General features: G+C 38.4%; 1 protein-coding gene across 1 annotated transcript; it reads right to left on the bottom strand.

Moving 5' to 3' along the window:
* Positions 1-470: 470 nt before the first annotated feature.
* Positions 471-14,083, bottom strand: LOC128741846 (uncharacterized). Its single transcript, XM_053837944.1, has 8 exons — positions 13,758-14,083; positions 13,430-13,699; positions 12,830-12,981; positions 4,100-4,197; positions 3,896-4,022; positions 2,772-3,005; positions 2,155-2,705; positions 471-2,094 (listed from the first exon to the last, which is right to left on the bottom strand). Exons 1-8 carry the CDS (start codon positions 14,019-14,021, stop codon positions 785-787), a joined length of 3,006 nt encoding a protein of 1,001 aa, XP_053693919.1. The 5' UTR covers positions 14,022-14,083; the 3' UTR covers positions 471-784.
* Positions 14,084-26,361: the final 12,278 nt, after the last annotated feature.

The following is a 26,361-nucleotide window of genomic DNA, read 5'->3' as shown; positions in this document are numbered from 1 at the left end:
GTGAGGTTATTGTGAGAATAGGACTCCTGACGTCGATAATGTCTGGGAAGTGCCGGCAGTCGATCAAAACTTAGTTGATCGGTGATTCTGTCCGATTTGGTGACCTCCAGGCGTACTTGTTTAGGAGTCTGCTGGAAGAAGGTACTACGTGCGGCCATGTTCTTGGGGGCGGCAAAGCGAAAAGTGTATACTTAAATCACTTAAATTAAATTACCTATTATCCGACTTGTTACTCTCAACCAACTGGATTACAATGTTTTTCTTTAAGAAACTCAGTTGTGACTTGGATTGAATAACTCTTGCGATACTCGGGGTGGTACCATAAAGTGTAACTTCAGTGCAAACTTTGCAGATAGCCTTTTTGAAACAACGAAGAATCAAACCAAATATTTTGACAGTTTTTTTCTGTTTTCAGTTTAATGACAACCAAAACTATACTATTTATTCTTATGTTTAAATTATACATTCCAATATTTTTTCTCGAACATTCGTTATGCATAATTTTATTTTCTACAAATCTATTTAATTAGTTAAATTAAATTACATTACTCTTTCACACATACAAGATCTCATCATACACACGCCATATTGTGGTTACGACCAAGAAAATTATTGAAATGATTTCATCACTTCCAACCGGTTCCACAAAATCTACTGATTTTGTGTAAAATATCGTGCTCTACTCGCCATCCTGTCACCCGGATGCTGCTTGACTACCTTAGCAGCAGATACAGCTAGTAGTATTAGAAAAATCAGTTCACATCGAACGTAGTTTGGAACTTTATTAATTCCTTCGGTTCCCTCCTCGGAAGCCCCTTTGGTTACCGCGTCCACCCCGCATATTGTTTCGGTTACCACGATGCCCGCTGCCTCTATTCCAACTGTCGTCATGATTGGAACCAAAATTGTTACCACCATTGTTGAAGCCGTTTCCACTGTTAAAACTGTTGAATGCATTGAAGTTACCCCCGGGAGGAGGTCCAGAGTTAAAATTACTCATTGGCGGGCCCGCACTGAAGTTGCCAGGAGGGCCTGCACTGAAATTGGGAGGAGGTCCCGCACTAAAGTTCGGGGGCATGTTGGGGTTAAAATTGCTGGGAAGTCCCGGCACAAAATTATTTGCACCGGCAGCAGGGAAGTTGTTTGGTCCTGAGCCTTGGGGAAAACTGTTGATACCGGAATTAAAGCTACCCGGTGGTTCTGACATAAATGGACCTTGACTGAAGTTATTCTGCCTACTGTTGAAGTTATTTGAACTGGAGCTGAAGTTGTTGGGGCCAGCATTAAAACCACCAGATCCAAAACTGTTGGCAGAATCGAAATGTCCTTGGTTGAAGTTGAAACTTCCTGATTGAGCACCGAAATTGTTTCCTTCCTTGCTCTGTTTGTCACGACTGTCGTCACCACCGAAGTTTGCCGAGCTATCATTTTCTGCATCCCACGTAGTACCGCCGAGACCTGCAGCATCCTCTTCATCTATTTCACGCTTGATCGGGGCCCACTGGCCATTACTGTTGGTATTGTGGCTTTCTCTGTCAAGTGGTGACGACGACGGTTTATAATCGAACTCTTCGTCATTACCTTCGTCATCCCAATTTCGCTCATTGTGCTGAGCCCAGAACTTCATCTTTTCTTCCTGTTCTCTCCGCTCTCTTTCCTTTTGCTTTTCTCTTTCCCTGCCCTTCTTGCTGTTTCGAAGTGCTATCTCGTCCGCTACTTCGTCCGTATTGAAGATTACATCCGGCGGAGGATTGATATCCAACTGCAACAATGATGGTATTCCTGCCGTTGGGTCCGGTGGAGGCGGGGGTGGTGTCCTTCGTTTCATTAACGACGTGGACGACAGTAATGGTTCTGTAGCCTCTGGAGGTTCCGTCGGTTCCATTGTGGTAGTTTTGTTGTAAATAAACGTTGGATCAATTTCCATCTTCGCCCGGCTCGCTAACAGCTCAGCGCAACTTTCATCCAAATTGTTGAAATCTTCCACAGCAATCAGCGGGAAAACATCACGCAGCTCAGGTATCCTGCCTAGCCGTATAAAGCTGTTTAGCGTATCCGGGCCGTCCAGGATAGCACCTTCCAACTCGGAACCAGCTGGAATACGGAAATAAATGATTATTTAAAGCCTGATGAAGAGTTCAAAAAAATACTTACGTTGTACTTGGATTACGCGATCATATAAAATGATAGCAGATGGTGCCATTTTTCTCTGCGGAACTACGGTATTATGTTCGACTATTTGAGATATTACATCCTTTATCTCTTCCGATGCATTATGGTGATCCTCGTACTTGTTAGCTTCATTCCACTGAGCTTGGAAGTTACGAGGAATGGGTTTACTGTAAGGGATCTTCTTTTCCCTCATCTTTTCATTGAAGTTGGTTACATTGGCAAAGTCTAAGCCAGGAATCACACCATTGTTGTTTGTGCCCAAACTATCCGCTATATCGATCTTATCCTCTGGTCCCATTCCTGGGATGACAACGTGGTCATCCAATTCACAATCTTCCAGTCCTGCCAAGCTAGCAGGTAACGTGTTAAGGTTGTATTTATCTCGCATTTGGTCTCCTGGCCGATTTCTTGTCCAAAATTTGATAGTGTGATCATTCGACCCGGAACAAAGGATATGTCCCAATGGATGCCATGCTAACGTCCAAACAATACTTTCGTGGGCATTATCAATACCACCAACTTCCTTATCCGTTCTGAAATTAGTAATTATAATAAGTAAAAATTATGTTCTAGCGTAAAACGAATCACAATAATTTTACCCAACATTCCAAAACAGGATAGAGCCGTCCGATCCACCCGAAGCAAACAATCCTTCATGCACCGGATGCCACGACACAGCACTTGCTTCTTTTTTATGACCACGGAATATTTGCGCTTCTACGCTCAAATTACGTAGATCGAAAAGTTTAAGTAGATGATCACGGGATGCGGTGACTAGCCAGTTTCCATTGTCATTCCATTTGAGGTCCATCACCGTCGATTTGTGGGCATGCCTAAAAAGGAATTTCTATTGAATATTTCTTCTGAAAAGTATTATATAAACCTAGCGCGTTTCCGTATGTATAACGAAGACTTAAATAAGTGTAATTAATATATATATTTTTGGTCCTTGAATCCTACTGACTCTAGCTGCACCACCCAGCTGAGATTCGAAAAACTCTGATCCACATATACAAAAGTTGTACTTATCTTCAATAGTATCGTTGTAACGTTGAGTAACATGAATTGTGCTGTCATTCGCATTTACTTCAGCTTTATTCGAGTTGAATCACATGTCGCCAAAGGTTCATCTTGAGTTGATCTTGAAACTCGCAATACATTCGATTCGACATACGTACTATCGAATGAAATATGCTTGACAGTGAATTAAACTTGCCGTCGCACGTCACGTGCCTTGTAAAGTAATTTTGAAAAAATCGCGTTTCGTTGAAATTTACGGATTTCGAACTCCTTCCGATTAAGGTTCAAACACGAATCACTGATTTCTGAAATTTCAAAAGCAGTTTTCATGCTCAAAACAAAAGATATGTTTACGAAAATTTGCCAGAAGTCTGTCAGAACACAATGATAAATGTTCGTGAATATATAAACTGCTTTTGAAATTCCAGAAATCCGAGATTCGTGTTTAAACCTTAAGCTCTATACTCCCGTGCTAATCAACATCCAAAATATCAACTCTGATCACAATATGCTCGAATAAAAATGCAGAATCGAGGCAAGTTTAACTGATAGTTTTTCAATGTTACCAGTAAAATTAATGTACAAAATTAAACCAATGAAAAGCACGCAGTACCAAAAACCATTTTTTCTAGACACTACATTTGACAATCCACTTAGTACCGTTTGTGACAGAATTGGGAAATTTTAAAACGATAATACTTACAAAGTGGCTAGCGCTTGACCGCTTTTGGGATCCCAAAGTTTGATCGGTTGCTGATTATCCTTGCTGCCCGATACGATCAGTGCCTTCTGGGGGTGCCAGTGTACACACTTGACATCTGCTCCGTGACCTGCAAGCGAGCAAAAAAGTGCATTTTAAAGTTAAATAATTAAACACCAATTCGCTAAGCAAAGCTAAACAACCTACCTCTAAGTACGCGTTCCTCCTGGCAGCGGAAGAAGTCCCACACACGAACCGTTCCATCGTCACTACAACTGGCAAACTTTGTATCCGTTGGACTGAAGCTATACGGGGGAGTAAGAAGAGGGAAAGATAGATACCGTTCGGTGATTAGGTGGTGCCGTCAGAGCGGGGAGGGCTTTTAATACAATCTCTACCTAGTATTTTTATTTTTAATCTCAGACAAAGTTGCATTATATGGCTCAATTTTATTCAATATTCTCTCTTTATTGTTTTTGGCATTTATTTATTAGCGACTACATAAATAAAATAGTTATTGTTGCCGGCCTAGGCTGGTCCATTTGGGCGTCGAATTTCAAGCACCGGAACTGGTATATCGTCTCACACAAGATTCCAATCCACGAGGGTGATGATTTTTTCAAGACAAGTCAGGGATATGTGAAATCAGTTTGGAAAATAGTTCTTTATTGATTTTACTAAATAATTCAACATACAACATGTACAAGTTTTTGGACGGCACATGGAAGCGGAGAAAAACGTTCGAAAAAAAAAGTCCAGACGTCTGTTTTTGCATTCTAGCAAGGTCAATAAACAGGAGTAGGCATCAATGGTAAATAAAAAGCCATTGGTCTGTAGTTTTTCAAGTTTGATTTGTTTTATTGCTTCCATTCAGTTTTGGTTCATGTGCTTTCGAGACGGGACTTTCAGAGGGGTTTGCGCTTTATTTCAATTTTATCAAATTATTACAAATATCTAATGGAAATGCCTTACAAGTACGTCCAACACAATCGTTATTGAGGGGAAAAGTCTTTTATTTATTGTAACAGTCTTGAAATAATCACAGATCGGGTTATTTATTTAAGTCGCTTTTACGGGCTTTAGTTTTATTTCGGGAAAACACATGCATTCATCGGTACATTCACACAATTTTCGGATATAAATATTACGATTATTGCATGTGGAGAAATGTTATTTCAACCATTGAAATTCTAGCTGTTTATAATGGAACTCCATTTCTTTTATGTCGCATAATTTAAATTTAAAGTAATAATCAAAAGTACGTACAAGCAAAAGTACGACTCGATTGCAATACATTCAATAAATTATACTTTTAAATTGTACACTTTTCTCAGTTCAAAAAATCAACAAAAACTAAAGCGTAAAAAAAAGTTTTTGAAAGGTTACGAAACAAACAGTTTAATAGCTATAACAAAAACAAAGTTTCCTCACACTTTCGGATTTTTAAAAGTCGACGTCTCAAGAGCAAGTTGTAGTTATGTGGTGAAATAAAATTTGGTGCGCTGAAATATCAGATACCAGCTCTATTCTTTGAAAATTGCGCCCAATTTATATTCGGATAACCCATTGAGCCTCACTCGCAAGAAATTATTCTAATTAAAAAAGTTTTCATTATTAAAAGAAATTAAAAAGTTCTTTTAATAATGAAAACTTTTTTTAAGAACATGGAGTAGTGAATAAATTATCAAATTAATGTGAAAAAATTAAAACCGGATGACTAACAATCAGTTTGAAACCCGAAGGGTTCAATTCACACGCTTTTTGTCTTGTAGGCAAGTTGCTTAAGTCAACTGAATTCATCGCACGCGGTAATATAGCGTGCTATGCCTAATGTACGAATTCGTGCAGTTTTCAAATACTAATCAAAACCCAGCATGATACGTTTAAAATTAAATTGCAAAGAGTTTCGAGATAGGCGTTTGATGTCAAGGAACGAATTGTAGAACGGTACCAGAGCCTCCAATTGGTAAATAAAATTTGATAAAATTAGAAATTAGAAACATTTATTTCAAAACTTTTTGCTTCTAAAAAGTTACTGAATTTCATGAAGTAGGAGGTTGAGGGCCAATTTTCAGTACAAAATTTTCCCAGTTTTCGAATGAGAGTAAGTGAATGAAACCAGAATTGAGCTAGCTAGCATAGTTTCTATACCAGAGCTACTTTAAGGCAATCAGAACCGAAAACTAAAAGCATAACCTAGCATAGTTTGACCGCCCGTGTGTTGCCCGCGATTGGTCTAGATCAGCTGAAATTGAACAAAGAACCATCAAAAGGATGCTCGTTAATAGCAAATCATTCTCAATGTGCAAGTCTTTATAGTGATCAATAGCAAAGCTGGCCACGTTCATGCAGGTCAATTAAGGAACGGAAGGAATATTAGTCGGGTACCTGCTGCTACTAGACACCGAGGAATTCTCTGCATCGTCCACAAGTGTCACAAGAACGAGTTGATGTTAGTGAAAAGGCATTGATCTGGATCCACCGAGGTAGGAAGGTGCGATTATTATCTTTTGAACACGAGAATGGTGTGCGAACGGATTTGACCATCTAGCCATCGCGAGACAGTGGAAGACTGATGCATCGATACACGAGCACTCAGTTTACCGACGAAGACCACGCGCTTTCAATCCGGTCGATCACCTTAAAATCGTGCACGATCGAAATACATTTGATATGTATGAAGCATATGATCGGAATCAAAGGGCAAACTTTGGTCACAAACAGAACCGAAAACCAAAAATGTTTAATAACTCTGAGATTTGAATGAGAAGGATTTTTTCATCAAAAGTGGCCATTTATCAACCCTCCAAAATACATATTTCCACCAAGTTACCTAATGCCCTGTATAGACCAAAAATATATTGGGTTCTATGGCGGGTGGGTATTATTCAATCCAAACAGGGAATGGTCCAAACAGGAACTACTAGCCAGCGGACTGATTTGAAAGTTGATTTGAAAGTGCGTCGACAGATCACATCATCCATTAAGATAAATCCTAATCTATTCCCCTTTCTACTAACGAACTTTTTTTTCAGAAATGCTTGTGAAGATACAAAGGATACCCTGGTTTTTAGTAGCAACAAGTATCAGTGTGGAGGGAATGGATCATTGAAGATAGTTGGTTTTGAAGTGACAACGACTTTCTTTTGGCACTAGTATATTAAGACGGTTTTATGTACACTAGCGCCAGAAACAAGTAGTTGTCACTCTAATACTAGCTACATTCATTGATCGATTGATAGTTGCAAAATCAGCAATTTGAGCGAAAACAGACACTGATAAAGCCTGCAAGTCGTAGGCAAAATACATATCTGTCGCGAATAAATATTAATAGTGGAATTTAATTTGAAAAGTTTTTTTCTTTTCTTTAATTTCTGGCAAACAAAAATTTGATAAAATTATTTAAGAACACTTCATTGATTTGAAACAAACCGCATGACACTAAAGGAACTACAATTATGGGTCACTTTAACTTTAACTGTCGATTAAGGCATGAATGTTATACTAATTGATTGACAAAATATTACTCATAAGTAGCACTAAATTTGATCAATTAGGCTTATACAAATTTGGAAAAAAGTTTGTCAAACCCCCCCCCCCCCCCTTCAAAAATTTTCGAAATTTGAAGGAACAAAAAAATTAAGTGTCATCATTATGTTGCATTCTTTAGTGAAAAGCAGATTTTTTACAGTTTAACGAGTTCACACATCTAACTACCTAATAAGTGCAAAGTTTAAGTAATTATCCCATTTATCTCGATCAACTTTCTTTCAGCAACTGAAGTTTCTGATTCCTGTTGCAGGTCACAGGCGACTATTTTGCTTAACCTTTAAGTTCCGGACGTCGAAAATTGGGGTGCTGGCAGACTTTTGGATCCATTTACTTTGAATTTTGTTTCATTTTAATTCAACTTGCAAAACTCGAAAATATTATATATGAAACACCTGCGGAACTACTATCTACAATACGACCGAACAAAGTCTTGCTGTATCCCTTGTACCTACGGTACCACACTGCTACTCCGTTAGTGAGTGAAGTACAGTACTATAAAGACAAAAGATACGGTCCGGCTCCATTCTGCAGACAACTTGTTCTATACTTGTTCTACAAATGTCCCATATACAACTCCTCCAAGTTCCGCCTGGCTGAGACGGCGCTGCTAAACGAATCAAAAACAAGCCAGGTAATCGAACCACCTCTGCCAGAAGCAATTAATGTCAAAGAGTTGCGAGCTTTGTCGATTGTTAAAGAGTTGTTATCGAAACGGTTTGCAATCAATCTTACAGGTTAACATGTTATTATTAGAGAACCAACATCAGCTGAGGAATGCCCTGATATGCATGCTATTTCGTAGTTACCGAGTTCTGAACTGGTAAGTGACACGGATTTAGATTATTTTCAAGTTCAAATCAAGTTATACGTTTGTGGCTGTAGCACTCCACTACTATCTAGATGGTTCATCTCTACCAAGATGCTTACTTTATGTGCTTTGGTAGAAAATTTTTGATGGCTGGTTCGGTTTGAACTAAAATTTAAGTACTGAGCAAAAGTTCTGTATTAGATTTTTAATAATATGGAAAAATAAACACTGGTTTCTCCTCATTTGTTTAGTTATTGGAGGTTTGATGTTATTATTTTTCAGCCTTATTAGGTGATATTTAAAAGTAAAATAACAGCTAAAGCTAAAATGCTCCACAATTGCGTGTGACCCACGATTGTGATACTGACTGTATAAGAATCAAATTTATATCATATTTAAAATCTCTGAATACTATCTATAATTGAGGAGGGTGGCTGCATCAGGGAGTCACATGAGAGAGGTCTAGATGATAGAGTGAAGTGTCAAACGGATCCCTGAATCACTTTGCATAACATTCCCATGATGAGTGTTGCTGATTTTGTTTTTATTACGGAAGTTAATTTATTTGCGGTTTAAAAAAATTTGTTAGAATAGCAGGCTTTGTTCGTGAAAAATAGAAAAACGAAACTCATTTGTGTTGTTTTATGTCGAAAATTATCGCATAATAGTCACATTCATTCCTGCTTCTTATGATATGGAAATAATCAATCATAAATACTTCATAATCCACATATTTGATTATGCAATGCAAAACTCTGAAATACGAACGGCGTTCAAGGACTTCGTTTCTCAATCAGTTGTAAATTTTTCGAAGTTTCTTTAATTTATCACGAGACACATTTTTATAATTTGTTGATCATTTTCGAAGATTCTAAAAATGATCTGTATGGTCGCAATTGCTCCGGTAACCACATTCTGGGGTAGCATAGGGTTGATCATAAGCTTGGCCCATTAAGCCCCACACTTTTCCCAGCAGAGAGAGAAAGTTGAAACTTTAAGGAAAATTCTCTTTTAAGTCAACTAAGAAAAAGCCGCTGACATGTATTTTTAATTTTGACCCTGTGTCCCGCAACGATACGTTGCGAAAACGCAACGCTGGGCGTTAAAGGTATATGTACCGTTTTTCCATACCGTCATTGTGCATATAAATACTTCCTACTTTTTTACCGTAAAATCAAACTAAGGATTTTTTTGGGATTTTGAGTATTAATAAAGATTAAATGAACAAATAAGAGTTTTACATGTTATGTTTTACGTGCTACATTTTACATTCGTAACATTTGGGTTGCAGACCATCTTTGCACTAGGCGCATAATATGCAGTTTGATGCAAAATGCCCGTAACATTAAATTTGGGTCAATGAAACTGTCGTTGCTGTCACTTAATTCCTCCAGATGTTCCGGAGGCAAAGTTACTTTAAAGATTTTATTACGCTTTTATCACAACGGCCGCTCCATCTGCCGTCAGTGTTTGAAGTTGCGAATTCTATGTTATGTAAACTTTTACAATGTTTCCGGGATATTTTGAACAAGCGAAAGTTAAGATTTATATTCATTTGTAAAAAGCAACGGCATCAAATGAAACACGGCTGCGAACAAACGGAAACAAACGTTCCCGTTGCAAATTTTGAATTACGTTTCTTCCTAGCGTTGCGTTTTCGCAACGCAAAGCTTAAAAACTGTCTTAAAATTACGAAAATAATCAATATTATGAAACAAAGCTTGAAGCTGGTATGCAGTTTACAAACCTTGATTGCTTAAAACATAAAATAGCAATGAATTATTCTTTATTATTTCACAAATTTATTGTTATTCGCAACATCGATCTTCGAATTTCCTCAAAAAAAAAAGCTAAAAACATCATTCATTACGATAGATGGATTTGAAACACAAATTTTTGAAATAATGTCGATTGAAATACCATCAATCAGCTGGGTATGAAAAGGGGAAGGCAAATGAGGAAGCGTTCAACGTAGCTCCAGCTATCCCAAGCCCCTACCTAGCGCCTCAACGAAGCCTTACCCGGTAAGGAGGTGGTACGATAGCTTGGCAAGTGGAGAGTATCCACCTTTTCGCGTGGGTAATGGCGGCTAGTGGGTACAACTTTCGGAAAACGTTAGCATGCCTTTGGCAACTTTATTCACGTTAAGTTGATATTTCCAGCCTTGATTGTTGTTGTAGAACTTTCAAGCGTACGTAAGCTGAATTCCCAATAGCAAATAAACATTGTCGAAAAGTATGCCCACTAGCCTAGCCGTTAAGCGCGCGAAAAGGTGGATAATGCTAATTCGGCATAATTGGTATAACGGAATGCAAGGTTGTTCCCATCTTAGGGCTGATTTATGGTAATAAATATTATTATTGCTCTAGGTCAGTGTGATAATTGAAATTTAAATTACCAGAATCCGGAATATAGGTAGCGAGAGTACGTCATAGAATGATTTAAAGAAAATATGAGATTTGCAACATATCTCATAAACCATGGTTGTAGGAGAACGATTGTGATTACTGAAGTTAAAGAGGTCAACTTTAGTCGAAACTATTGCTTCTATAAGCCCTTGCTCGATTGATGAAAGTATTGTAAGCAAGATACCAAGGGTTATGGATAATAGTTTCCATAATGAAGTTGCGCAGAAAAGAAAAAATTTAATAAAAAAAAACTAACCTCTGCGAAAGATTCCGTTCTACTAGAATGGGTTATAAGTCCGAAAGACTCCTGATTATTTTGACATTATATTGCCAAACAGGTAAACCATCTCGTTCAATATTTATGTATACTTCTTCTGCAATATCTATGCTTATTTCAATAGTGATTAAAAACTTGCAAATAGTATTAAAAACTGACAAAGAAATACGTACGAATAAAATACGTTAAACACGTTTTTTTGTTTGAAACAAAAATTCTTTTCATGAAAATATATTCTCTGTGTTCGGATTGGCCAGAAGAATGCAATGAATATATTTTTAAATTGGGCTTTTCGACGAAAAGTTAATGACTGCTCATTTCCCCTTAAGGAGAAGGAGAAGGAGTCGTCATTGATTATATAAATTTCAAAAGCAGTTTTTTGTTCGAAATAAATGTTCTGTTTATGAAAATATATTATCTGTGTTCAGATTGGCAAGAAGAATGCAGTAAATATATTTCTAAAACAGCTTTGGTTGTGGGCCCCAAAAATATAGATGGTAAAAGTAAAATATAGATGGTTCTATGGATGATGGGTCTGGAGCAGAACTAGAACATGAATTTTATGATAAGTTTATTTTAATTATCGCTATGAATGCATAACGACAAGTCGATAACTACAATTAAGTATTACTTTTAAGTAGCATTTTAGCAGTTTTGAATTTTGACCGATAAATAACCAAATAGTAAATAATCGAATCATCTAGTATCAGTTGATTTGAGACTTGTTTTAACAGAATTAGTCACTTCCACGTCCACAACCATAGTCCAAACGAGCCTTTACTTTAGTTACATTATAAAAACATAACTTGCATAAAAGCATGAATAGATATTCCTATTATTCTGGCCTGGGTGCATTGAAACTACATATTAAATTTCATACGCTAGGCTAGGGCATAATGATAGGCAGATTGAAAATTTAAATAGGAATTTCAGTCGACGAAGTGGAAACGTGTCCTAGTCGTATTACTGAGCAAAATGATTTTAAAAAAATGTTAATGTTAATGGTAAATATGTACATTGTTTATGATAGAAATTTAATTATTTTTTTGTAATTGTCGAAGAAAGTGCAGTAAGAGCCACAGTTTGCCTTATAATTTATCAAACTCAAAACACACAAAATATACGCGGAATATAAATCATACATACGTGGCGGGTAAATTTTGTACGTGACATCAAATACTCCGACTTTTCCATTTTAACTATCTTTTAAAAAGGGTAATAAAGTTTTAGCTATTTTTAACATAGCCTATAACAAACTTTAAATGTAGCAAGGTTGCAGAATTATGAAATAATATTATGCAATTAAATAAATCGTCGAAGAACTGCAATTATTTAACGTCGCTTAATTGTTTCTCAATATACAAATATGTGAGATAAACAGACCTCAAAGTGTATGTGTTGAGTTCTTTCTCTATCACAATATGATTCAATTGAGACTATGTTTCTCGCATGCAACAATTTAATGACTTTTTAAACATTCGGTGCTACTCACACACACATTTGATTCATACGCTTTTATTCGATATCTGAATCACTAGAAAACCGATGCTTTTTTACCAGCATAAGTTTTCTGAAACGCTATTACACTCGACCAAATTATGCCAATGTCGTGAATAGGACCCTAACAGTTTTATTCAATCTTACATCTGGAGATCCGCTCAGGAATACCAAACCAGTGCTTTGCGGGATTTCAAAATGAGCCATTAAAGAGAATATTTACTCAATGATAGATCAAGAGAATAAAGAAGTTATACTTAATGCTGAATAGAAAGATTGAAGCATGACAATATACAAGACCGACAGCCAGAGCCATCAGAAGCCAACGGGGTTCCCATCTATTAGCTTCTGGCAACAACAGCGGCTTGCTTTCATTGCTACAGCAGCAGTAGTACCTGATTCCGCGGACAGGCTCCTTATGAGCTTGAAACATCTTGACATTATTCATATTGGATTGCCAGTATTTGACAAAACCGCTGTGATCTCCAGTCACCATCCAGTTGTCGTTGTGGGACCAGACCATAGTGCGAACTGATACATCATGAGCCTAAAAATAAAGAAAAGAAACAATAAATGTGATGCAATTTGTTGATCATGACAACCCCGGAGTACGGAGTGATTGTACACAAAATTTTGATCTGCTTTCTAACAAATTAAGGCTCAATATATCAAATCAAACAAGCTCATTGTAATTCAATATCGAGCAACCAAAATTCAATCATGCTCCTAATCACGAAGTACCCCGGAATTGATTATATTTTAAAGATAAATCTTCAAAAAATCCCTTAACATAGTTTATTTTCTATCCTGATCAGCTCAAAATTCGTTCATGTTGTGTTGCGGGTGTTACACACAACATGGATTACGCAAAAACAAAACAAAATTTGTATGTATGTCAAATTTAAAAAGCAATTAGGTAGGTATAAGGTCAGGATAGATAGGTACTGGAAAACAGGTTAAAAATGTTCTGCCATGATTTCCTCTTTTCTATTTACCTGCAAAATTGTCTCGAAGTTAAACGTCAGTCCGTTCCATAATGTGAACTCGCCCGAGCTTGCACCGGTTACCAGGCGTCGGCCTTCCGGGGTCCACGCCAGCGTGAAAATTGGACACCGCATCTTATTGGTGGCTGTTTTGACAAAACGAGTTGTGACGGAATTGATAGGGTTATCCATATAGCTCGGTGGAGGCAACAGCTCGGGGAGGTAGATATTTTCCGGCTGCAGACCATGCCGGTCCCGGTAGTCCCGCTGCCACGTTCGGTTCTGGAAGAAAATCAGTGTCATCACCAGGAAAACTGCTGCAGCTCAAGGTCAAACTTACCTCCAAAGCTTTGATGATGGACGCATTGTAGTCGACAGTTTTACGCATCACCGATTTCCGTAACCGTTTGCCGTCGAAATCATCCTGCGTCATTGGCAAACCCCCGCGGAAGCCATTAAAATGATGGTACGGACGATGATGATAGAAATTGTTGTATTGTGGTTTCTGGGTTTGCGGATTCTGGTAGCTAAGTATCCGATTTATTGGCGGAGGATTAGCGAAATTCTGCGCCATTGGATCTGGCGGTGGTTGAGAGAACTCCATATTTGTATATTTTCACCAGTAAACTTAGAATAAAAACTTTTAAGTTCATAAACTTAAGCTATAAAAATATTTCTGCACTAAAACTCGCGAGTCGCGACGTCAAGAAGCAAGTAGTTTTTTGGCGATACTCCGATATCGATACCGTGTATATATCGACCTAGGTAAACGGGAGAGGTAGTGTGAAAATTCGGTAGGTATTTTCTAGGGGTTTCAGGTAAGGTAGTAATCAGAGATTACTTTTGTAATCATTTACGAATTAATTAGGTAATCAATGGTAATCAGTAGAATAATCAATAATATAATCTTAAGAAATCATTGGTAATCATGATTAACTTATACTAATAACAAAAGATTAATTACTGGTAATCAGAGGTAATCAGTAAAGTAATCAAAAGTAAATTTTTTCGAAGGTGCGTAGTAATCATTGCTGTTGGAAACCCCTTGGGTATTTTATATCGATTCGATATATTCCAAGGGGTTTGCAATAAGGCGTATACGCGCGCATAGTAATCACTTTTGTAATCACTTACGTATTAATTAAACAACTTTTGTATTCATTTACGAATGAAATAAGATAATCAGTGTAATCTTCAGTAGTCATTGGTAATCATGATTAATTGTCGGTAATCACAAGAGATTGATTATCAAAAATTAATGGTAATCAGAGGTAATCAATGAAGTAATCAACGGTAATTTTTTTCAAAGATGCGTAGTAATCGATGCTGTTGGAAACCCCTTGCTATTTTCAGTTAGACCAAGGGGTTTCCAGTAAGACGTTATAAGTGCGTAGTAATCAGAGATTACTTTTGTAATCATTTACGAATTAATAGAGCTTGCTAAGCCCAGTGCAAAAGGCTACAAAAACTTATCGTTTTTCATTCAAACGTATGTTTTTTACCGGGGTATAACTGGAGGAAAACAGAAACAAACGTGTAAAATCAATTGAGCTTGCTGACGTTTATCGTACGCACACATCGACGCGCGATTTGTTGTTGCTGTTGTTAGATTTTACATTGCTTTTACACGTTTGTTTTTGTTTTCCCTCAGTTATACCCCGGTAAAAAAACATTCGTTTGAGTGATAAACGATAAGTTTTTGTAGCCTTTTGCACTGGGATTAGCAAGCTCTATATAGATTTTAACAACAGCAACAACAAATCGCGCGACGATGTGTGCGTACGGTAAACGTCAGCAAGCTCAATAAGGTAATCAATGTTAATCAGTATAGTAATCAATGATAATCTTAGGTAATCATTGGTAATCATGATTAATTTATAGTAATAATAAGAGATTGATTACTGGTAATCAGTAAAGTAATCAGAAGTAATTTTTTTCAAAGGTGCGTAGTAATCATTGCTGTTGGAAACCCCTTGAGTTAGACCATCATCATTTTATACCAATGAGGTTAAAAAAGGTGTGGCAGATGAAGAAATTTGATGGTAATTAGCTAGGACAGGACGTGCCAAATGGCTTCTTACTCTTCTTTTTAATATTACCGCCATCCCGGTTGAATATTCTTTGTTACACTCTGCACCACTGTTGCCTGCACATATTATTTTAAGAATAACTTCGTTTGCCAAACAACAGCTCCCGAATACGCCACAGTTTATGCGACCAAAATCATGTTTTGCATTTCATTTTGAAAATTAAAATCCGTGTACAAACAAAACTAATGTAGAACCAAGCATAGAACTACAGAATACAAAAGAAATCAAAATTCGGAAATAATAACTTATTGTCGTATTCCCATACTAATGAGTTTCAGCAACACTGAAACCGATACCGCGTTATATTTTCCAGTCAACGGTTGCTCGTCGCTTTCAGCCAATCAGAAATTGAGTCAATTTTGGGTCAACGCCGCGGTTGACACTTGGCACGTCCTGTCCTAGGTAATTAGTATGGAGCCGTTAAGATATAACGTAACGCTAAAAACGCAATTTTTACGAGCCCCCACCCCCTTGTGACAAATTTGTAACAATTGTTCCTTACACCCCCACCCATACCCGTAACCGAATGTGGCTAACGTTATTGTGTTAGAGCGACAAACGAACATCCCGAAATATTGTTTGTTTTCTTTATCAAGACATTCGGATTCATGTATGATTAGCAGCAGCAACTGAATAATGCATGGGATCAATAGGATGATTAATTAATCCATTTGCATTGAAGGCCGCTTACGTTTGTTTACTTCACTATAAGCTTATCGATGCGGCAAAAGCTGAAAGCTCTTTAAAGGCTCATTGATGTTGCCACATGTGGCGAAACTTTGAGACCGTGGTGCTGTTTTTTAAGCCCTCCCTAGAAAAGATTTAGCCCCCCTAGAAAAGTTGACTAAGTTTTTTAATTTTTGAAAAACCAATAGTTAGATAACTATAGGTACGGAAAACTTCAGAGTAAAGTTTATTTGCATGACTGTTATAAGATTCCAGGCATTAATGTGCATTTAATTTTAATATGCCGACGAAATAAAACGGTTGAAAAAAAAAATCCGGGGGCTATAGCCCCCCTAGAAATGAGCGCTAGTTCCGCCAATGTGAATAACAATTAACAATACTATCAAAAACTACCTATAGTACATACCTAACACTAGATGATTCACAGGCCGCGAGTGTTGTCGGTAACTACGGGAGGCACACACTTAAACAGTTCGGTAAATTTTACAGAAATCTAAACAGCTGAACGTTCGGTAAAAATTTCGATCGTGCATATCGACATTTACTGATCTTTAGTAACGTTTGGTAACATAAAAAATTTTACCGAACGTTCAGCTGTTTAAATTTCGGTAAAATTTTACCGAATTCGGTGCTTTTTTCTAAGTGTGCAGACCCCCCGCAGATATAATCTTTGTCTATCCAGCTTTTTACGCGCTATAATGGTGGCCGCCATAAATTGTGTTCGTAATATGCGAACAATCTTTTTGACAACTCTGCATACATCAAATCTGGCACTCTTCTCTTGCAACACTACCGTGCTCTTTCTTTCGTTTACGTCAAAGAAGGAAAGCAAAACTTTGCGAAATGTAAACAAAACTATTGCCTTCCTTCTTTTGCGTAAACGAAAGAAAGAGCAACACTGCCGTACAGGAGAAGAGTGCCCAGTTTTGATGTATGCAGAGTTGTCAAAAAGATTGATCACATATTACGAACACAATTTATAGCGTCCGCCATTATAGTGCGTAAAAAGCTGGATAGACCTATCCAGCTTTTTACGCGCTATAATGGCGGACGCTATAAATTGTGTTCGTAATATGCAAACAATCTTTTTGACAACTCTGCATACATCAAAATTATTGATTGATTGATTATTGATTGATATAATTTTGATTTTGATATAGCATATTACGAACACAATTTAAAGCGTCCGCCATTATAGCGCGTAAAATGCTGGATAGGTTTATTTGTTTTCCTATATACTATAGAGTGACTATATACAGAGTGGCGACATTTCATCCCAAAAGTATTCTTCTTCAGCAGCATAGAGCCGGGGTGGCTCGTGCTGTTTCAAGCACTCGTCTACATTCAATTCGGTCTAGGGCCACTCGTCGCCAATTTCCTAGTCGTCTCAGAAGTCGCAAATCGCTTTCGACTTGGTCGAGCCATCGTGCACGTTGGGCCCCCCTGTTCCTGGTGCCGGTGGGGTTGTTGAAGAGGACTATTTTCGCCGCACTGTCGTCCGGCATCCTTACGCCGCTCGTCGGATCATCCCCTCAAGAGCGATGTTGAACAGCATGCAGGATAGACCGTCACCTTGTCTCAACCCTCGTCGCGTCTCGAAGGGACTCGAGAGTGTCCCAGAGATGCGCACGAAACACATCACTCGATCCAATGTAGCTCTGATCAGTCGCGTCAGTTTGTCCGGAAAACCGTATTCGTGCATTATCTGCCATAGCTTGTCTCGATCGACTGTATCGTATGCTGCTTTGAAATCAATAAAGATGTGATGCGTGGGCACGTTGTACTCCCGACATTTCTGCAAGATCTGTCGGATAGTAAAAATTTGGTCCGTAGTTGCGCGAGCCCCCATGAAACCCGCCTGATAATTCCCTACGAAACCTTGTGCTATCGGTGACAGCCGGCGTAACAGGATCTGGGAGAGTACCTTGTAGGCGGCATTTACCAGCGTAATACCACGATAGTTGCAGCAGTCTAGCCGATCACCCTTTTTGTAGATGGGACAAACCACTCCTTCCATCCATTCCTCCGGTAGCTTTTCCTCCTCCCAAATCCTCGAAATAACCCAGTGTAGAGCCTTTGCTAGCGTTTCTCCGCCATGTTTATAAAGCTCTGCCGGTAGGCGGTCCTTCCCAGCGGCTTTATTGGTCTTCAGCAGCCTGATTACTCGTTTGACTTCTTGGAGATCAGGCGCAAGGACATCACTATCTTCCATGGGCGCTCCTAGGTTAATTTCCGTTCCGCCTCCTTCTGCGACTTCGCCATTGAGGTGTTCATCGAAGAACTGCCAATCATTTGTGTACTCCGAGGGTCAATAGCTAGTGCCTCTCCGATGGCCGAGCGTATTCTGCCCCAACCGTCTTCGAGGTTTGAAGCACCTAACTCCTCGGAAGAAGGCAGTGCCTCATTCAGTACTCGCGCGTAGTTCTCGGCAGCTTGTGGGTTATCTAGCTGCCTGATGTTCAGCCGAGGAGGGCGGCTTTGACGTGTCCGGTATACGGTGAACAGCTTTGAGCGCACATGTACTGCTACTAGGTAATGGTCAGAATCAATATCCGCACCCCGACGGGAGCGTACGTTCGTGATGTTAGAGAAGAACCGGCCCTCTATGAGAACGTGGTCAATTTGGTTCATTGTACGTTGGTCAGGTGATCTCCAGGTGGCGTTGTGGATATCCTTGCGCGGGAAAAAGGTGCTTCGGATCACCAGGCCTCGGGAAGCTGCGAAGTTTATACATCGTTGGCCGTTATCGTTTGTGTCGGTGTGTAGGCTATGGGGTCCTACCACCGGTCTATACATTTCTTCCCTACCGACCTGGGCGTTCATATCCCCGATGACGATCTTGATGTCCCGTGACGAGCAGCTGTCGTACGTTGCCTCCAGCCTCGCGTAGAACGCTTCTTTCTCATCGTCGGGTGCATCGTGTGCAGGTGCATTCTTTCTCATCGTGCGGGCAGTGCACGTTAATGATGCTATAATTGAAGAAACGGCCCTATATCCTCAATACACACATTCTCTCATTGATCGCCTTCCAATCAATCACGCGATTCTGCATTCCGCCCAGCACTACAAAGCCCGTTCCCAGTTCGTTGGTAGCGCCACCGCTCTGGTAAAACTGGGCCTTTCCGCCACGGATCTTCCATACCTTCTCTCCTTTGCGACAGATTTCCTGCAGAGCTACTATGCCGAGTTTGCGGGGTTCCAGCTGTTCAATCAGCACCCGCTCGCAACCTGCGAAATTTAGCGATCTGCAGTTCCAAGTCCCGAGTCTCCATTCGCCGTCCTTATTCCGTCGCCTAGGTCGATGCCGAATATTCCGCTCCGTATATGCTTGAATGTTGTTAGTTTGTTTATTTTAGGTGTGTAGCCGTACTGGGGCAACACTACCGAGTCTCGTGATGGGGCTGCCATCTTATAGTGCCGAGACTCACTATACCTCCTTCTCGGTTAGTATACGGCCTTAGTTTCTTCCGGGGTTGGTTACCCGATCTCCGCTAAGGTTGCTCGTATTCCGGCCGGTACCACGAGGAGGTCGGGATCGGAGTTGCTGGATAAGAGGCTATCGACCACTATGGGGTCTATATTCCGCATTATCCAGCCGTTTACCAACCAATTTATTTGTTTTCCTATACACTATAGAGTGACTATATACAGAGTGGCGACATTTCATCCCAAAAGTATGCAATGCGTATTTTCTTTCTCTCTTTCCTGCATACGCGTTGGATTGATCGTCTGCTCGATTGTAATGACACTGACGGATATTGACCAAACTCGTGACTTTAGTCATGACCTTGAAATGCGGTCAGGCATATATTAATATTTTTTTGAAATGATGATTCTACCCAGGTAATCAATAAGCATTTCCAATGCAATTCAAATGCAAGCCAATAAGCATTTAAGTTGCCTTAAATGCTTCTTAAATGCTATTTTGGCAAAATATGCGGCTACTTTACTGCTAGCCCTCTTATAGTGCTGACAATGCTTATTTGCAGCTAGTTACCGACAAGAAGAATTTAAATAGAATTGTGGATGCCAATTTACAACGGTTATGCAGTCAAAAGGCTGATAAACAGCAACCTGCAGTATAAAACGCCAGGGATCCCAAGTAACAATTCGGGTTTTATTACACTCTTATGGTGGCATGTAAGACCAAAATTGGTCTTCAAGACCACCATAAGAGTACAATAAAACTCACATTGTTGCCTGGGATGCTAATAAACGATTGATTTACTGCTTATACTAATGCTTATTGGTTACCTGGGTACAATTGATGAAGGGACGGTAAGGGAAAGTAATGAAGAAGGATTTTTTCGGGAATGAAGGGGATGGGTGAAAAGGAGGGGGGGGGAGTAATAGGTAACTATGGTTAACAAGTTGTCGTTGTGACTCCTATCTTTTGTCCAATGCTGGAAGGTGCATGGGTCGAACCAAGCTGTAATCAGAGTTATAATACGGTTATAATCTCTGATTGTTTTCTACGCTGCCCGTTATTTTCGATAGACAGTTTATTGGTCAATCAGATGCATGAATTACCTTCGTACTCCATCTTCTTTGTTACCATTTGATAGATAATCATCCCGTGAAAGACCGCTCAGCATTACTGATAAACAATCATCTCTGGCTCTGCAACGGATGAAGAAAAAGCAATCCTCCGTATACCGGGTTTCCGGTTTGATGCTGTAATTCACAGTCATAAATTGACACAATATTTTTTTTGCTGTAAAATGCAGAGAACCTCACGAAATAGTAGAAATATTTAATATTAACAACTAAAATTAAGCATAAAAAAACCAGGGGTCAATCCCGGCGTAGTGGTTAGCATTCACGCCGAGGACCCGGGTTCAAATCCCAACCCTGCAGAAGTCACGATGACCTAAGAATTTAGTGCTGACAAACACGGGGAAGTGACAAACTGGGGTATTTTTCAATTTTTTTTTTTTTTTTGCAGATAACTTAGAACGAATTACATATATTTCACTCTGATCGCTTTTAGGACAATTCGCACTCCCTTCTATCTTTACATTTGTACCTTTTTACAGCACAGGTCTCAAAGGTATCAAAACACGCGTTTTTTTAATTGCGCCGAAATATGTAGTTGATTATGCTGGATAACTATGTTCAGAGAAATTTCTCAGCGTAAAAAACTCTTTCTTATGGTACAAACGATTCTTTGATTAATCCCCCTAAAAGTAAGTTAGAAAATTTGTTTTTTTAAGCAGTAAGAGATAGAGCAAAACAATGTTCTACAAAATGCTTGAGAAGATTATATAAAGAACTTTGCCTAAGAAAGTAACCTTCTAGCTATTATAGTTGTGGAGATAAGAAACAACTTTTGTGGAAACTCCACAAACTTTTTGAACACAGTTTTGTCCACAGTGTTTTAACACATTTTACATATTTGACAATGATTTTCAAACAGTCAAATTCATACTTTCATGCAACTTTCAATAGCAATAACTCCCAAATATACAAAAACGTGCAAGCCATTCATTACCCATGTGAAAGTACAACAAAAATACTACAAAATGCTAAATAAATTTGCCTGACCTTGCATGACCCTCTACCGATTGCACTGAATGTTGTTACTCGATGGGCTTTAATATGGAGTAGTTTAAAAACAGTGTTATCCAGATTAAGTAAATGTCCGAAATAATTAACGAAAATGTGTCATTCAAGCAACATAGATTATTTTTAGACATTCAGAACAAGATTTTCAGATATCCTGGCTACGAAATCTGCCGTATAAAAACTGATAGTCAAGTTGTTATAACGATAACGGAATGTAGCATCTAGGCTTTGCTTTAAGGGGGCATAGTACTTTTTACACCATGTTTTTTGCCTAATTGCAAATATTTTATTCTCGATAACGCGAAAAGCGAATCGATTCGGGTTTTTTGCATTCCAAACATTGCACTTTATACTAATACTAGCTGACCCGACAAACTTCGTATTGCCACAAATTAACCTGTGTTGTACATAATCATGAATATCAGATGATCTTTGTCACAATCTCGAGCAAGCCCCCCAGTGGACGGCGCTTCCGACGGCGGGTCACCGGCAACACTCGCGACCGTCTCGTCCTGAATGATCTAGTGTTACTATAGATAGTTTTTGTGGTCTTGTATTGACTAATGTTTTATGGAAGAGTCTCGAATTTCTCGAGTTCGATTAGTTTTTGAGTTTCGCAAAAATTTCTGTTTTATTTGTATGAGAGTCCATATCCCTCTACCACAGGGGTGAGAGGTTTCTAACTATAGTAAAATGAATTCAAGACTCCAAAATCTCCCACATGCCAAATTTGGTTCCATTTGCTTGATTAGTTCTCAAGTTATAAGGAAATTTGAATTTCATTTGTATGGGAGCTCCCCTCTTAAAAGGGGAAGGGGTCGTAATTCACCATAGAAAAAAATTCTGCCATCTAAAACTCCTACATGCCAAATTTGGTTCCATTTGATTGATTAGTTCTCGAGATAAGAGGAATTTGCATTTCATTTGTATGGAAGCCCACCCTCTTAAAGGGGAGATGGGCCATAACTCGCTTTCTAAAGAAGAGAGGGGTCTCAATTCACCATAGAAAAAAATCTTGCGTCCAAAACCACTTACATGTCAAATTTGGTTCCATTTGCTTGATTAGTTCTCGAGTTATGAGGAAATTTGTTTTTCATTTGTATAGGAGCCCCCCCCCCCTCTTAAAGTGGGGAAATCCATAGAAAATATTCTTGCCTACAAAAACACCCAAATGATAAATTTGGTTCCATTTGCTTGATTAGTTCTAGAGTTATGAGGAAATTTGTATTTCGTTTGTATGAGAGCCCCCCCTCTTAAAAAGGTAAGGGGTCCTAATTCATCATAGAAAAAATGGTTGCCTCCATAAACACCCACATGCCAAATATGGTTCCATTTGCTTGATTAGTTCTCGAATTATGAGGAAATTTGTATTTCATTTGTGTAGAAGCACCCCCTCTTAAAGTTGGGAGGGGTCCTAATTCACCATAGAAAATATTTTTGCCTCCAGAATCCTCCACATGCCAAATTTGGTTCTATTTGCTTGATTAGTTCTCGAGTTATGAGGAAATTTGAATTTCATTTGAATAGGAGCCCCCCCTCCTAAAGTGGGTAGGGGTCCCAATTCATCATAGAAAAAATTTTTGTCTCCAAAAACACCCACGTGCCAAATTTGGTTCCATTTGTTTGATTAGTTCTCGAGTTATGAGGAAATTTGTATTTCGTTTGTATAGGAGCCCCCCCTCTTAAGGTTGGGAGGGGTCCTAATTCACCATAGAAAATATTCATGCCCTAGAAAACTTTCACATGCCAAATTTGGTTCCATTTGCTTGATTAATTCTCGAGTTATGAGGAAATTTGCATTTCATTTGTATAGGAGCCCCCCTTCCTAAACTGGGGAGGGGTCCCAATTCATCATAGAAAAAAATTTTGTCTCCAAAAACACCCACGTGCCAAATTTTGTTCCATTTGCTTGATTAGTTCTCGAGTTATGAGGAAATTTGTATTGCGTTTGTATAGGAGCCCCCCCTCTTAAAGTGGGGAGGGGTCCTTATTTACCATAGAAAATATTCTTGCCCTCGAAAACTTTCACATGCCAAATTTTGTTCCATTTGCTTGATTAGTTCTTCAGTTATGAGGAAATTTGTATTTCATGTGTATAGGATCCCCCCCTCCTAAAACGGGGAGGGGTCCCAATTCATCACAGAAAAAAATTTTGTCTCCAAAAACACCCACATGCCAAATTTGGTTCCATTTGCTTAATTACTTCTCGAGTTATGAGGAAAATTATGTTTCTTTGGTACAGGAGCCCCCCCTCTTAAAGTGGGGAGGGGTCCTAATTTACTATAGAAAATATTCTTGCCCTCGAAAACCTTCACATGCCAAATTTGATTCCATTTGCTTGATTAGTTCTTGAGTTATGAGGAAATTTGTATGGAAGCCCCCCCTTTTAAAGAGGAGAGGAGTTATAATTTCCCTTATAAAGAGGGGACGGGTCTCAATTTACCATAGAATAAATTCTTGTCACCGAAAACACCCACATGCCAAATTGTGTTCTATTTGCTTGATTAGTTGTCTAGTTATGCCGAAATTTGTGTTTCATTTGTATGGGAGCCCCCCCTCTTAGTGGGGGGAGGGGTTTCTAACCATCACTAAAACCTTTCCTGGCCCCAAAAAACCTCTACATGCATATTTTCATGCCGATTGGTTCAGTAGTTTTCGATTCTATAAGGAACATACGGACAGACAGACAGACAGACAGACAGACAGACAGACAGACAGACAGACAGACAGACAGAAATCCTTCTTTATAGGTATAGATTTACAATTTTGTTTGCATATGTGAACCTTTTCCTCTCTCCCCTACGGCTCCTTGAACATGATCGTTCGAAAAAAACATGATTTGCGGCACCATGGATTGGCGCTGGGGGTCTTATCCGATTTGAAAAATTCCAAAACGACATGAAAGTATATTAAATTATCTCGTGTTTGACTCATCCTTTTTTTAAAATTCGAACGCATAACAAAATGGCGGACATTCAAACATAAGAGTAAGGTTTTTAGTCGAAAAAATTGACTTTAAACATTTCTAAAAAATACAAAAATAGTAATATCAAAAAAAGGATGGGTCAAACACTAGATAATTTTGTTGGCTTTAAAACAAAAAAAGAATCATGAGAATTGCTTAAGGCGTTCTTGAGATATCTATGGTACCGACTTTCAAAACCTGGTTTCGAGAAAAACGACGTTGAAATTTTTATTCGCTGTGTAATCGCTCCAGACATGCGCGGTACAAATAGCTGTAACTTTGTCAATTTTTGGAATTCATTGAAATGACTTGAAACACATATGGTCAAAATGTTAATCTTTCGAAATAATCAATAAAAAAAATTTCGATTTTTTTAAGTTGAAAAAGTACTATGCCCCCTTAATAGTCGTTCAAATTGTTTAAGGTACCCGGCGCAAGTGGGACCTAAAAAATCCATAGTTTGGATTTATTTCACTGTGTTATCTATACCTATAATTATTTCAAAATTCTTTCAGCGCAGAAACTATTCAGTGGTATCACTTCGAAGGAATACTTACGAAAAAGGCCTATCAATTTACATGAAATGAATCTTCAAAATTATGGCGATAGGTCCCACTTTCCTCATTTACCGGGGCATTCAAATTTGAATGAAAAGCATAAAATAACAGAAAATTTTGTAAGTTAATATACAGAAATGGTAAAGAATTGCATAAAGCAATCAAAAATAATATTTGTACGAATGGTTCATTTAAAAATAGCGTACCAAAATCAAATCACAACGGGCGACTTTATAATTTATATAAAGCACAGATCGTGAGCAATTGCGCTGTGAAGCATTATTGTAATGAAATGTAGTTGAATATGTCGTTGTATCCAATTCTTGCGAAACGTAATTTAGGATTAACCATTGTTTAATAGCGCGAAAATACGATTATGATCTGTTTGTTCTACTATACTCGATTCGGTAAAGCTACTCATAAGAGATAGTTACGCTATAGTAACCAACAACACTTTATTGTGTTAATTCCAGTTGCAGATTGTCGTAAACGAATACGGAACAACACGTCTTTCGTTCTCAAAACTAGCACACAAAATGGCATATATCATTTTCTTGACGTCACTCCACGTCGCGGGAAATATTGCACAAATGTCAAAGTATTTGTGCCCATTCTATGCCTGGTTGCTAAATAAAATGTTTAGATTAGGTAACGCTTGGGCAATGTTTTTTCTTTAAATATATCATTATTTATTTAAGATGATTCTTTATTGAGCATTTTATGTATTATACTTTTATTTTGATTACATAACGCTACCACGCCATTGGTATTCACTACACAGATTTGCTTAATTATATCAAATTTGCCTTTCCAAATTCAATTAACATCGTTTAGGTGTAACCAAAATGTGACCAAACTGTTTATTCCCTCATAAGCTGTGGTTGGTTGGTTTAGTCCTTTTCGATTTTATTTTAAAGCTTTACTGATATAAATATTATGTAATTGAACTGAAAATGTTCGGTAGTACATCTAAAAAATGTATTAAGACAGGAAGTTCTATGCTGAAACACTTTATTTTTAATAGGTCCCACTTGCCCTGGATGCTTTGAAATGCCGACCTTATTTCGACCCATTTTTTAA

Source organism: Sabethes cyaneus, chromosome 3, assembly GCF_943734655.1.
Source record: "Sabethes cyaneus chromosome 3, idSabCyanKW18_F2, whole genome shotgun sequence".
Classification (NCBI taxonomy): Eukaryota; Metazoa; Arthropoda; class Insecta; order Diptera; family Culicidae; genus Sabethes; species Sabethes cyaneus.
This window is presented reverse-complemented; position numbering and strand designations above follow the sequence as displayed.